At 46.0% G+C, this 13,164-nt stretch overlaps 1 protein-coding gene across 1 annotated transcript; it reads right to left on the bottom strand.

Annotated features, from left to right (window-relative positions):
- Positions 1 to 1,271: 1,271 nt before the first annotated feature.
- Positions 1,272 to 2,589, bottom strand: MIND_01404100 (MYND-type domain-containing protein; the record flags this gene model as incomplete). The annotated part of the gene is made up of 3 exons (XM_037370442.1): positions 2,011 to 2,589; positions 1,830 to 1,953; positions 1,272 to 1,780 (listed from the first exon to the last, which is right to left on the bottom strand). Exons 1-3 carry the CDS (start codon positions 2,551 to 2,553, stop codon positions 1,272 to 1,274), a joined length of 1,176 nt encoding a protein of 391 aa, XP_037213034.1. The 5' UTR covers positions 2,554 to 2,589.
- Positions 2,590 to 13,164: the final 10,575 nt, after the last annotated feature.

Genomic DNA, 13,164 nt, shown 5'->3' with positions numbered 1-13,164 from the left:
TTGTACTCGCAGACCGAAAATTGGAGGGAGGCATCAGAAACGCCTGACGAGACAAGCGCGGAGCCATCATCATCGACGCTGGCGCATTTGACAGTGGAGTCTAGCTCTGCGCGAGCGCGGTGGGGCGCGGCAAGGGCGGGGGAGAGGGAGACAGAGTGCAAGCACAATGGTGGACAGGCGGACTGCCATCTTCGACGCTATGACAATTGGCAGAAACGAGCGAATGTCGATGGCGACAGGATCAAGAACAGGGAAAAAGAAGTCGAGGAACGGAAGGCGTCCAACCGGTGGAGGGCGTCTGGCGTCTAGCGCGGGGGCTGCCTCAGGCTCGCCGCAAACAAATCAAAAAGGGAATGTGGTGGGAGGAGAAGAGGTGGGAAAAACGCAGGCAACCGAGGGCCAAGAACGTGAAGGGAGCCAAGCCTCGCGAAACAATCGGCTGGCGTTTATAAGCTTGCGACCGTCAACCGGCGTCATGGGAGTGGGTCACCAAGATGATCCGCGGCAGTGAGCAACCAGTGATGCCCGCCGGCTCGGGTTGATGCGCCGAAAGTCCGCCCACTCAGTGGCTTGGCATTGGACGATCGATCGACAGCGCGATAGGGGCTGGATGCAACACAGGCTTGGAATCATGAGTAGTCTGGTGCTTTTTTTCGGGCAATCTACTCGTCTCCGTACATCGCAACGAACTCGTACGGCACCCACGCTTAAGCATCTGCGAAGACAAGATGGGCCGAGCTGAGATGTCGGCGGTTGATCGTGTTCGGCGTTGCTCTGCGCAGGCAGTTGCATGACGACGCCCAGTCCAATTTTATCCGTCACCAGAAAATGATGTTTGGCAGATGCCACTCCTCAGCAAGTCCTCGGGCTGGATCCGGCTGATACTTTCTGGGCAGCTCCCACTATTGCATTTGCGATTTGTTTTGCGTGGTCCACAGTCCAGACCTGGGAGTCTGAGACGAGAGCTATAAATATAATCACCAACTTGCCCATCTCCATCAACCATCCGCTTCTCCCGATCTTTCACAGACTTATACTTAGTTCGAATCCAAGTCGCAGGGCTATGCACTCTTGACAACGCCTGCGTAAGTTTTCCTCCCGCATTACATGGAGTCAACTTTGTGGACAGCAGATTGCGACCACTGGGAAGTTTGCGCGCAATATTAATGGATTCACGACAATGTACCATATAGTACAATTGAGAATCGAAAGGGGCAATTAGTATTCCTCGCATGCGATTGAAAAAGATTCAACAGACTGAAACATACATATCAGCAAACAACCTCCACCACATCCAACACACTGATCTGCTGCAACTTCCTATACACTACACTGCCTTCCTCGCAGATGTCCCCGTTCTGCATCTCCGATGCAAGCTTCACCATCCGGCGCGCTAGCTCCTCTGAAGCACCCGGGGCCCGCCGGAGCAGATATGTCCGCACAACCATCTCCGTTTTTTTACCGTGCCCGCCGCCCGCGTCGAGCGCAACAAGACAACGCGTCAGCGGCGGCGCATCCGCTGGCCAACGATCGAAGCCGTCCTCCTGTCTGAACGGCAAATGCGTCACCTGCACTTCGACCGGGTGACCGGCGGTAAAGATGAACTCCAGCACAAAGTCCGTCCGCCGGGTTTCGCGAATATACGCCAGTTGTTGCTGGAGGAGCTCAAATGAAGAGCGCATGTAATGTTGCTGGATGATCAGCCGCAGGAAGCGGTCGTCCCGCTTGTGCAGCAAGGTGTCAGAACTGCCAGGAAACTTTTGGGGAGTATGTGATAATGCTATTCGAGAAAAAATTAGATAACACGGAAGGTCGAACGGAAAACTTACGGGTGCATCGTGTGCGATGTCCGTTTTGACGCCATGCTACCTTTTGGCAAATGGAAGAGCAATAATATGACTCAACGCATTGGGCACATCGTTTGAATTTGGCGGTAGGTTGAATGATGTTACACTATCATTTTCAATATTAGTCACCACTGGGAAAGCAAGCGAATGTGACCGATCTTACAAGGTGGTTATCGCAAGCCCTAAGATCCGAATGCGCCCCCGACCGGAATATGTCATAGTCGCACAGACGGGTGGCAAGTAACACCATGAATCCTTTATATTCCTCGTGTAGTGGAGTACCCAGAAGTTCATCGGTCCCAATTGGCTCCCAGTAGTCCGCTGTGCTGAGCATCGCTTTCTCGCCTTGAGCCAGGGCACGTACAACGGAGGAGTAGACCATTGCCGCGGGCAGTGTTCTGGTTAGTAAAAGTTTGAGTTGGTTCAATGCGTCTCGGGACAGTGGTCGCATCCGTTGCGACCTCGCGCAAGCCATTATTGCGGGGATAAGGTTGTTCTCAAAAGCGACAGCAACGTCGGGGTAGAATGGTCGAGAGGAGAAGATCAAGACAAGGCAGGAGAGGATGTCGTATATAGTATTCTCCCCCTCAAATAGGTCGAGAAACTTGGTAGATGCTGCATGGAGTGCGCGAATTAGAATAGGGACGCCGCCAGTCTCCGCTAACACTCGCGCCCCGGAAGGCCTTTCCGCGAGATGTTTGGCCATGTGCGCATGAGCGTTGACCTTAGAGGCAGTAGCTGTGTCGGCACAGCCCTCAATGACTTGCGAAAGGTGCTTGAGCACGATGGAGCCGAATGTACCCAGGGACTCGAAGTTGTCGATGAGCTGGTCCACGCTGTCGCAGTCGCTGTAGTAATACGCGAGGACGAAACATAATCCATCGGTGCTATGTTACCCCAGCGGTTATTTGGCATCGAAGTCAAAGCCATCCGAGTCCAGATTCGGGCGAAGACCCCGTGGAGACTAGGCGCGGCTTTGTACTGCGTACGTGTCGCCAACGCGCCGAAGTGAAAGAGGCGGAACAGAAGCGTCGCAAATGCTTCCGTTATGGGGCTTCCTACTTCCAACGACGCGCTCGTTGCATAAACTCTATCCACTGCCAGGCACCCGACCATAAGTCCAGTGCACTGGCCACATTGGAAACTTGCTGGAGCCGGCGAGAATTCGGAGAGATTCGTACGCCGATTTCATAGGTGTTCTCCGCATGCACCTCCCCTCCAATGCTTGGTCGACGTCGTCAGGGATGCGAGCGGGGCCAAGGTTGTCGTGAACAACAGGGAGGTTTCTGCAACATATCTACTATCCGCATCCAGCTTCTGAAGCTTAAGTTTCGCGTGTAGTACATCCCAAGCATCGCGCGACACACTTGCCGCGTCGACTGCGTGATGCTAAGTTACTTAAAGTTAGTGTTAAATTCAAGTTGCAGATCCGATTCATCCGAAACGCGCAAGTAGTCAACGCACACGCCGGTGGGCAGCCGGTTAATCTCTGGTTATAGTCGACGTAGTAGGCATGGAGTCGAGGAGCCCAAAGTGCAAAAGAAGCTGAGAAAGGTAAGTAATGGACTGTGTAAAGTAGACATTTAACTCACCGCTAGCGAAAGCAGCCATCCGAGCGAAGCACTTGTTGGAAAGACGGCCCACGGGCAGGGCTCGAAAGACTTGCAAGGGCATGGATACTGAGGAGCGGGCGCATTGCGCTCTAGGTCGTTCACAGACTAGGGAGTGGCGGTATCCCGCCTTGACGGTCGAGGAAATCCAACGGCGCTGTTGACTACTGTAGTATTTTACTCAATTCGAATGCCAAAAATGGCGTGACATTTGATACGAAATTTTGAATTCGAATTATTGCCTAATTAGGAAGTTCTTGGCGCCGGAGGCGCCCGGAAACGTCATAAATTGCCTTTTTGGGACACAAATTTGAGCAAAACGGTGTGACATGCGAAAAAAATTCGAATTTTATAGCAAGTGTGACGCGTGACATGCGAACTGAGTAAAATACTACAGTAGTCATCGTTGACGAAGATGTGACACGAAGATGTGACACGAAGATGTGACTAGAACTTCTTAGTCACAGTGATCGGTCTTAATCAGCACTGACTCAGTCCATAACTCAGAACCTGAGGTCAGAATCGTCGGATGCTGCTACCTGGCGGTCCTGGCCTGTGCTCAAAAAAAATCATAGTTCATCGGGTCTTTAGTTTCTCCATGGGCAAAGAAGTTCCGAGTCGGGAAACTGAATGATGCATGCTACGACCATCAGCAGATAGTGTATGTATTTATAAGGAGGTTCACACGAAAGCCGCTTCTGCCACATCCCTCTATTCATCTCCTGCACACGCCCTCCATTCCAAGCATGCCTCCCTCTAGCATCGATGCCATCTTGGAACAATTCTTGGCCACTCTCAGCTCACAGCAGGCCACCTGGCTGCAGAGCCTTGCCACAACTAAGGACTCAGATACTTGCTGGGCAGCAGTTGTATCTGAGTTGGAAGCACTGAACTTGCAGCATCGAGAAAGCAGCCATCTTCGCAAACTATTTACACGGGTGCGGCACTTTGCTGATGCCTTAAATCCATTCTTGAATGCCATGGACCCAATTTTTTCATCTGATGGAATGCTAATTGCATCAATCTGGGGAGCACTCAAGCTGGTTCTGGCAGTCTGTAGCTTTGTTCATTTTAATCTACATGGCTAAAAGCTTTAATTAGGTTTCTCACAAATACACAGATTATTTCACACTCATATCAGATACACTAGAGACAATCTCCATTGAGCTGCCTATTTTCCAGGACTATATGATCAATATTTATTCTACATCTGACAAGGTTTACAAGGCAGGCTTCTATTAGCTTTTCATCATGAAGATCATACTGATTCTTGTATCTCAAGGCAGTGACACAGGTTTTGCAAGATATCTTATCTATCTTTCTGATAGTGCATGATACATTTATTGACTCAACAGGTCACCAAAGATGTGAGTAGCCTCCTTCAGTGGTAAAAGATCTTGGCAAATTAAAGATTATTTACTTAGCATCATTAGCAATATCTTTGAGAGGCTTTCAAACCAAGCTTACTACAATTACTGCACACCTAGAGAAGCACCGTGTCCAGGTTGAGATGCAGGTCAAGCATGAGGATAGATTGACTATGAAGCAAGATAGAGAAATGTATGCCCAACTAGCCCAGAAACTGGAAGAGGAAGAGCATCGAGCTAGTGAAATATCTTTTTGTAAATCTTTCTCCTCTTGATGATTCAGCACTTATTTTTATATTGACTAGATACAAAGATTGAAAGATTTCGGAAGCTACTTGATGCTCCAAATTGTTGGGAAAAATATCAAACTGCTCTGGCTGCCTATCAAGAGCCTTACTGCTGGATCTTAGGAAATTCTGTTTTTCAAGCATGGGAAAAGCAAGAACATGGTATATTATGGTGTCATTCCAAACGTGTGTAAGACTAACGCAAGATCTCAAGTTGTACTCAATATTTTTCTTTAGCTGGTGTAGGGAAAACAACCCTTTGGTAATATTATATATGACTCACTATACTAATATGTATTTGAGACAGCTCAGTAATCATTCACACACTTCAAAATCAGCATCAAAATAATCCAGAGATCCCAGTTATATTCTTTTTTGGAGAGTACAATGATCACACAAAACAGCATATTCACAATCTACTTGCTGCAATCTTGGACCAACTTATGTATAACCCAGAAATCCTCAAGCTTGTCAGCAATACCTGGATGAAAGACACTCCTAACTTATCCCATCTCAGCTATAAGAATCTGGAAAGCTTGATTATTAAGCTTTTGAAAAGCACAGAGCATGCATATATCTTGGTTGATGCTCTTGATGAATTTATTGATCCTGCTGTTATTGCCAAATCCCTTTTAACACTCTCACAATATGCCTCCATATTTATCACTAGCCGCTCTGAGGTTGAACCAGCTGTTAGAGTCCTCTCCTCTTGCTCCCAACTTCATATCAGAAGTGAACATGTCCAAGAAGATATATCCAGTTTCATTCATAATGCCTTGGCATCCCATCCTCGTATCTCACAGCGTTCTCAAAGGATTAAAACAAAAATTTCAGAAGCACTGCAAAGTACTGCAGATGGAATGTATGATAAATGTCATCTTTATTAGGTTGATAAATTAAATTGTTTCTAGGTTCCTGTGGGTTACACTAATGCTGGATATCTTATCTGTGCAAGTGACAGATTATGCACTGGAGTCTTGTCTGGAAACACTGCCTATAGGCTTATCTGCTACATATTTTCGAATACTCGCAAGAATAAATGAATTACCAAGTTATAAGTGGTGTCAAAGGACAATTACTTGGCTTCTGTGTAGCTATCGCCCACCAGAGATAACAGAGCTTATGAGTGCAATATCAATTCCTGAAATGGATGAAATAACTGGATGGGATGATAGCCGGGTCCCAAACAATCCCCAGGATATCTTATTTGATTGCAGTGGACTGATTACATTGAACAAAACAATATCTGGAACCTTTGTCCACTTTACTCATACATCAGTCAGAGACTTTCTTTTAGCCAATCCAGCCAATGTTGGAGCTACTATTCCAATATTCCATAACTTTCCAGCAACTATTGGTCACTCTGAGATTGCACAATGGTGTCTGTCTTATCTGATTTATGCAGGTCTTGTTCAGTTGGCATCCTCTAGATTCCATGATATGCAATCTGATAAATTTCCTTTTGACTTATTTCCTTATGTGAAGTTATATTGGGGTGCCCATATCGAAGCAGCACAGAGCACAGCCCTCTTATCAAAATTTTATCAGGCCACATCACATCCAGAGACACTGCTTGCATTTGGTGGAGGATCATCTTTGCATGTAGCTCTTAAATATAATCTTCCTTCAATTGTAGAGGACCTTTGGGAGAAAAATCATGATTTTACTATCCAAGATCTACAGGGGAATGGCGTGCTTCATTTAGCTGTGATTAACCCAACATGGCTCAAATACCTTCTAGAGAGAGGTGTGGATATCCATATGAAGAACAGTGAAGGATCAACAGCACTCCATCTTGCTATACAGTCAAAAAAATCAATAGATTCTGCCTCACATACTGATTCTTTCCATCTTCTGCTACAATATGGAGCAGATATTTATATGCCTAATGCACAAGGTCTCACTCCAATGATGTTAGCAGCAAGTGCCAACAATTCTGCTGTAATCACAACCTTAGTCAAACTTGGAGTCCCTATCAATCAAGGGGATCCTCTTGAACAAACAGCATTGCATTATGCCTGCAAATTTGGTGCACTAGCAGCTGTTACAACACTTCTAGCTAATGCAGCAGCTCTTGATGTAGTAGATCAGAAATCTATCACTCCATTACATTGTGCAGCTCGTTCTGGCTTTCATGAGGTGCTAAATATATTATTAACACATCATGCAACTTGTGATATGCAATGTTCAGATGGAATGACTGCCTTACATTATGCAGTTCTACAAGGTCATTATACATGTGTAAGCACATTGCTTGAGCATCAGGCCAATTTGGCATATACAAATAGTGACAACTCAACACCTCTACATCTGGCAGCAGCTGAGGGTACACCTGAAACAGTCAGATTATTGCTAGAGAAGGGTGCCAATATTCATGCAACTGATATAGATGGTATGCAAGCTCTTCATAATGCAGCAGAATATGGACATTATGAGATTGTAAAGATCCTTTTAGAATGTGGTGCTTCAATTGATAGCAAGACATATATTGACTACACTGCTCTTCAATATGCAGCAAGAGAAGGGCATGAAAATATCATGCTGCTGCTGATTAAAAATAGTGCTGATGTCTCTGTTATCAATGAAGGCTTTGTGGTGAAAATGGAGAGCAGAAATACTGAAACAACAGCCATGCTTTATGAATATAGTTCAGCATTAAATGGGCCCTCTCCAAACTCTCAAGATAATGGATTTTTACCTATTCATCGTGCTGTGTCAAGACAAAGTTTAGATGTTATAGAGCTGCTGTTATTCCATGGTGCTAGCATTGAATCAAGGACTCTATTTGGTTGGACTCCTTTGCATTTGGCAGCATTGGAAGGTTATAAGGGAACTTTGAGTTTCCTGATAAAACACAATGCAGATCTTGAGGCTAAAACAAGTATAGAAGAGTGGACACCTCTGCATATTGCTGCATGGATGGGACATCTTGACATTCTTGAAGTCTTATTAGAATGTGGGGCAGATATAACTTCTCAAACAAAGGAGCAAAAAACTGCCCTTCGTCTAGCTATCCAAAGTAAAAGGCTTGCTGCTGCAACTATATTGTTAAAGAACATCAAACTGACACAGAATGTATGACTTGTTATTGAAAAGAGATGTCAAGTCAGGTATCATTTTATACTTTTAATCTTCTAACATCTATCTCAGCATTGCTAGTAGCTTTCATTCAATTCCTATGTTACATGTTACATTACTCTAATTATATATATTGCATATTACCATCACCTTAATTTACTCTAAGAGGGCACGTCCACCTGTTAATCCCAGATATCCTCACATATTAGAAGGCTCGACCCATCTGGTCGAGCCTTCTAACATGAAGAGAAGAGCGTCTGGGCCTATGCTGTGATATTTGCTCAGATAATTCTCCAATAATTCTGAGACTTAGGCCCTGCTCGGTGGCTCCGGGTACTGAGCCGTACCCAGTCTGGCAACGGTTCGGCTACCGTCAGCCAGACTCCCACGTTGGCGGTATGGTATCCAGGTCAATCTTGGCAGTGGTAACGATGCCGGATCTCATCGGAAACCCGGAACGCGAGTAGTCACACTATGTTACATAGATCAAACGCGCTATTTTGCTTTCTCCTGCTCTCCCTGACGTGTCGTTTGCATTCAAACCTGTTCTATGCCTCCCCAGTCATCATCTGACACGTCTATCTCCGTGAACCTAGCCCAAGAGCAGGCTAAAAACAAGAAGAAGCTTGCTCAGCGGCAACAACAAATAGTCCTGGCTTCCTTGGTCTGTCTTATGGCCTCATTCACTGTCACCTGTAGTATGCGGCTCATTGAACCAACACCAATGCATAATTCGATTCTCACTGGCCAGAAATGGCTGGATGAGCTGCTTCTCGGACATGACCTGCGATTTTATCGCTCAATGGGGATGGCGAAGCATGTCTTTTTGCGCCTCTCATTTGAGCTACAGATGTTTTCGGGGCTTACGCCAACCAAACACGTCTCTGCCAACGAAAAACTGGCAATATTCCTGTACCTTGCTCGTTTTGGAGCCAGCAGTCGCCAACTACAAGAGCGTTTCCAGCGCAGTGGAGAGACAATCAGCAAGTGTGTATCTCCTTCTCCTTTTCTAGCTCATACTTACTCTCCAAGGTCTATCCATACTATTCTCAACTGTCTCATTGGCTCCTTCTATACAAAGCATGTCCATCTCCCACCAAACAGCACACCACCAGAGGTGAAGGAGTCTCGAAAGTTCTACCCATATTTTCGGGAGTGTCGAGGTGCTATGGACGGCTCGCATTTCACCGCCTGGGTGCCAGCGGCATCCATGCCCCGGTATCGCAATCGGAAGGGTTTCATTGGCCAGAATGTTCTTGCTGCCTGCAATTTTGCGCTCATGTTCATCTATGTGCTCACTGGCTGGGAGGGTAGTGCCTCTGACTCTCACATCTTTAACTATGCTCGGGAATGGGATTTCGCTGTCCCGGCTGGGAAGTTCTATCTGGCTGATGCTGGTTTTCCACTCTGTGATGTCCTCATGACGCCATACCGCAATATTCGATACCATCTAAAGGAATGGGGGACAGTGAACCAACGGTATATGGTCTGCTCATTCTGTTTACCTGACTTGATCACTCTGTAGGCCTCGGAACTACAAGGAGCTCTTCAATCTACGACACGCCCAACTCCGTAATGTTGTTGAACAGATTTTTGGCATTTTCAAACGACGATGGGCAATTTTCAGTGGTGGTGCTCCGGAGTACTCGGTGGAGACACAGGCACAGCTCATCTCAGCCCTCTCCGCCCTGCACAACTTCATTCGTGTCTATGATGCCCAAGACGATGCCGATGAGCCCCAAGACCCTACACCTCTAAGCTCGACACAGTCAACACCAACATTACATCGGGAGAGCTCGTTGAGAGACCTGGTTGATAATACGCCACAGGAGATCTCACCTGAAGAGCTTGGGATATCAATCACTACAGAGGAGCGTAATCGTGCGTCTGCCCGACGTGATGCTATTGCAAGACACATGTGGGCGGATTACAAGGAATACTTGCAAGGCAAGGGTATTATTATTCAAGAAGTAGATGCGGAGTAACATAAAGAAAAAATATTAAAATTATGATACAGTATCAAGACAATCTTGTAAGTATGCAGTACGACGCTTCTGGCTCTTCGACGCAATGTAGGTTTGCGCAACAGCAATGTCCTTGGTAAACAGACGCATTGCGGCAATGCTGTCATTATCCGAAAAGTCACCATCATCCTCCAGCATTGCAACTGCCTGCCGCCGAATCTCCGGGCTTCCCTTCATCGCACCAGCGACATCACGCATTGCTGCTGCCATCGCACTTGTCGCGTCAGCATTCCGGGGACGACTCTTGCGCGTGGAAGGTTTCTGCGGCGATGAAGAGGCAGCACGCTTGCGGCTTGATTTGGGAGTAGATGGAAAAGGCGAGGAAGGGTGGGCATCATCGAATAATGCACGCGAGTTTTGGTTATTGCGCATGGGGGTGATTGCGGAGGATGAGGCGGCAGCAGTAGAGTGAGTGTCATCATCATCCTTCTCATCCTCGTCATCGCCATCGTGGCCCTGGGATTCGGAGAGTGTGTTGGGAGGTGCACCGGCATGGAAAGCGCCAGCGCCGGTGGCCACGATGCCATCGACAAGGAACAAGATATCGTCGTAGAGGGGGAAGGGAGTCTTGCGCCATTTGGAGGCAGAGGGATTCTTCTACGCAAAACATGAGCAAGTGGATACGAAGAGGAACAAAAATACACACCTTGAGCAGCTCGGCCCACACATCATCTATTGCGGTGACCATCTTCAAGCCCTCATCCCATCCGAAGCCTGACTTCTCACGGAGTGCGCGGACCTCCTTGAACTGGGCCTTGAGCTGACAAGCCGTTGAGCACCAATCAGAAAGATAGCATGAATAACGACGCACCGTGCCATAGTGATCCTGGCACTTCTTGGCCGTCTTCTGCGGGCCTGGCGTGTCAGCGAGTGCCTTCTCACATGGGGGCCATGCACCAGGCTTCCAGCCACTATCAGTTTGCAGGCCTTCGGCCTTGCAATGACGCAGTGTCGAAATCAAGAGGGCATCGTCCGTCCACGCCAGTTACAGCGCTCGGATTTCTTCTTGACAGCTGGCTCGGCAGGCTCGGTCATGTGGTGAGGAGTGGCGAGCGTTCTGGGTGGCGAGGAAGGGAAGGGAAGGGGAAGGAAAAGAGTGGCGAAGGGCTTGGTACCACCGGCCAGTTGTCACCGAACGCAAATCTGGTTACGGTAACAATCCCATACGCCCCCGTTTCCATACGGAACGATTTTGGCTGGGTACGGCTCAGTACCCGGAGCCACCGAGCAGGGCCTTAGAGTATTTTTTTTGTGTATACAAGAGGTGTGGTGACGAATCAACATAATCTGATGTGATCAATGCTGTTTCCATATATGGTAACTTTTCCTGAAGGATACAAGTCAATATCTAAGCTCAGGTATAAATAATTATAAATAATTTTGATGTGGTAAGACTCGGAAAACAAGATATAACACTGGTATGTGATGTCACAAAGAAGCTATTATCCAAATAAATCTCTAATGTTATGAATCATAATGAATAATTCAAGTCTCTAGAGACTTAGGTTAGACTCACTGTCTGGGGTCACACTGTTGCATGCATGTCACGATGTGTAACAAATTTCCCAAAAAGGAAATTTTCACCATTTGACTGTACAATCATTAGAGAATGTCACATATCGTCACAAAATCAAAGTTGTGTATTTGGACTATACAAACAACCTTCATCAAGTGACCTATGGTCACAGGTGAATAATTGGGTCAGCATTGGCCAATCATTAGCTGATCTACCCCTAATACTGTAATATATCACTAAGTAGCTGACTTATATAGATGATTGAGGCACTACCAAGGGTACCTAAATGATAGGATCAATACCCTGGACAATGAATGTTATTAGTATAGCTATATCATCTTCTGATGGTTCATCACCTACATTGATGCTGTAATATCTCCACCAATCCTATCTTAAGTTAGATGATTTTTGTACTGGTAGGTAGGTAATAACCTAATGCTGATATGGTCTGTTGTGATCATAGTCTTATATCTTTAGATTATGATATTATACCACTCTTCTCTAGTTTCTATATTTCAAATTTGATCAGAGCTAATGATCACTTGATATCTCACTGGAAACTTCGTGGATAAGCATAATTTAAGTTGCAACCTGGTCTAATATATGTCGCCATTGACATGACTGCTCCCCATAATTTTAAGTATCAGGTCTACCTTTATATATAACATATATTCTATACCACAAATTTTCCAATAACTTAGTCAGAACTAAGGGGTCTCGAGTGGAATCAGGGTAGGAAGCATACAGAGGGGTCCCCTTATAAGATTAGATTTCTCATACCACCATATATGTATAGAAGATGCCGTTATTCTCTATTATAATGATAAATAGGACTGCACATCATATTGGCAATACAGCTATAATCTGGTGGTTGATTATGGATCAAATATGTCAAACTTGGCAAATGAGGTGTATACACCTACTAGCATACTTGGATTGATCTCTGTATATTCTTGGAGGATGAATTGGGGTGAACATTCCAAGACATGTGCATGCAGTACTGGTTTACATGAATAGTGAGGTCTATAGACTGAGTGTTGGACCTTGAGGTGGGTGTATGAGGATATTCGGATGTCTACTACAACCCTGAACCATAATCAGTCATGGTTCTGCCATGTGTCACTAAAGGTAGCTGAAGAGAGGGTAGGTACCCATAGAGCAAAAGAGAGTGCCTTCGCTATTACAACTGGTCAGAAAATAATTTCAAGTATGATCCAAGACTTGAATGTAGGATGGTATAGACCTTCAAATGAGCCTGTCTAGCACTTGAATCAACCTCATAGCTATCCTGGATCTCTCACAGTACCATTATCAGTGTTATCTATCCCAATAATGATGAGTTCACCATAGCATGACCTGTGTGAGTCTGGGAAATCTGGGTATATGCATTGGTAGGGGCATTGTTCACCTCCTAGAAACTGATGCCCTTACTCGT

The sequence above is a fragment of the Mycena indigotica genome (genome assembly GCF_014461135.1).
Source record: "Mycena indigotica strain 171206Taipei chromosome Unknown Mind.scaff0018, whole genome shotgun sequence".
NCBI classification, from domain to species: Eukaryota; Fungi; Basidiomycota; class Agaricomycetes; order Agaricales; family Mycenaceae; genus Mycena; species Mycena indigotica.
This window is presented reverse-complemented; position numbering and strand designations above follow the sequence as displayed.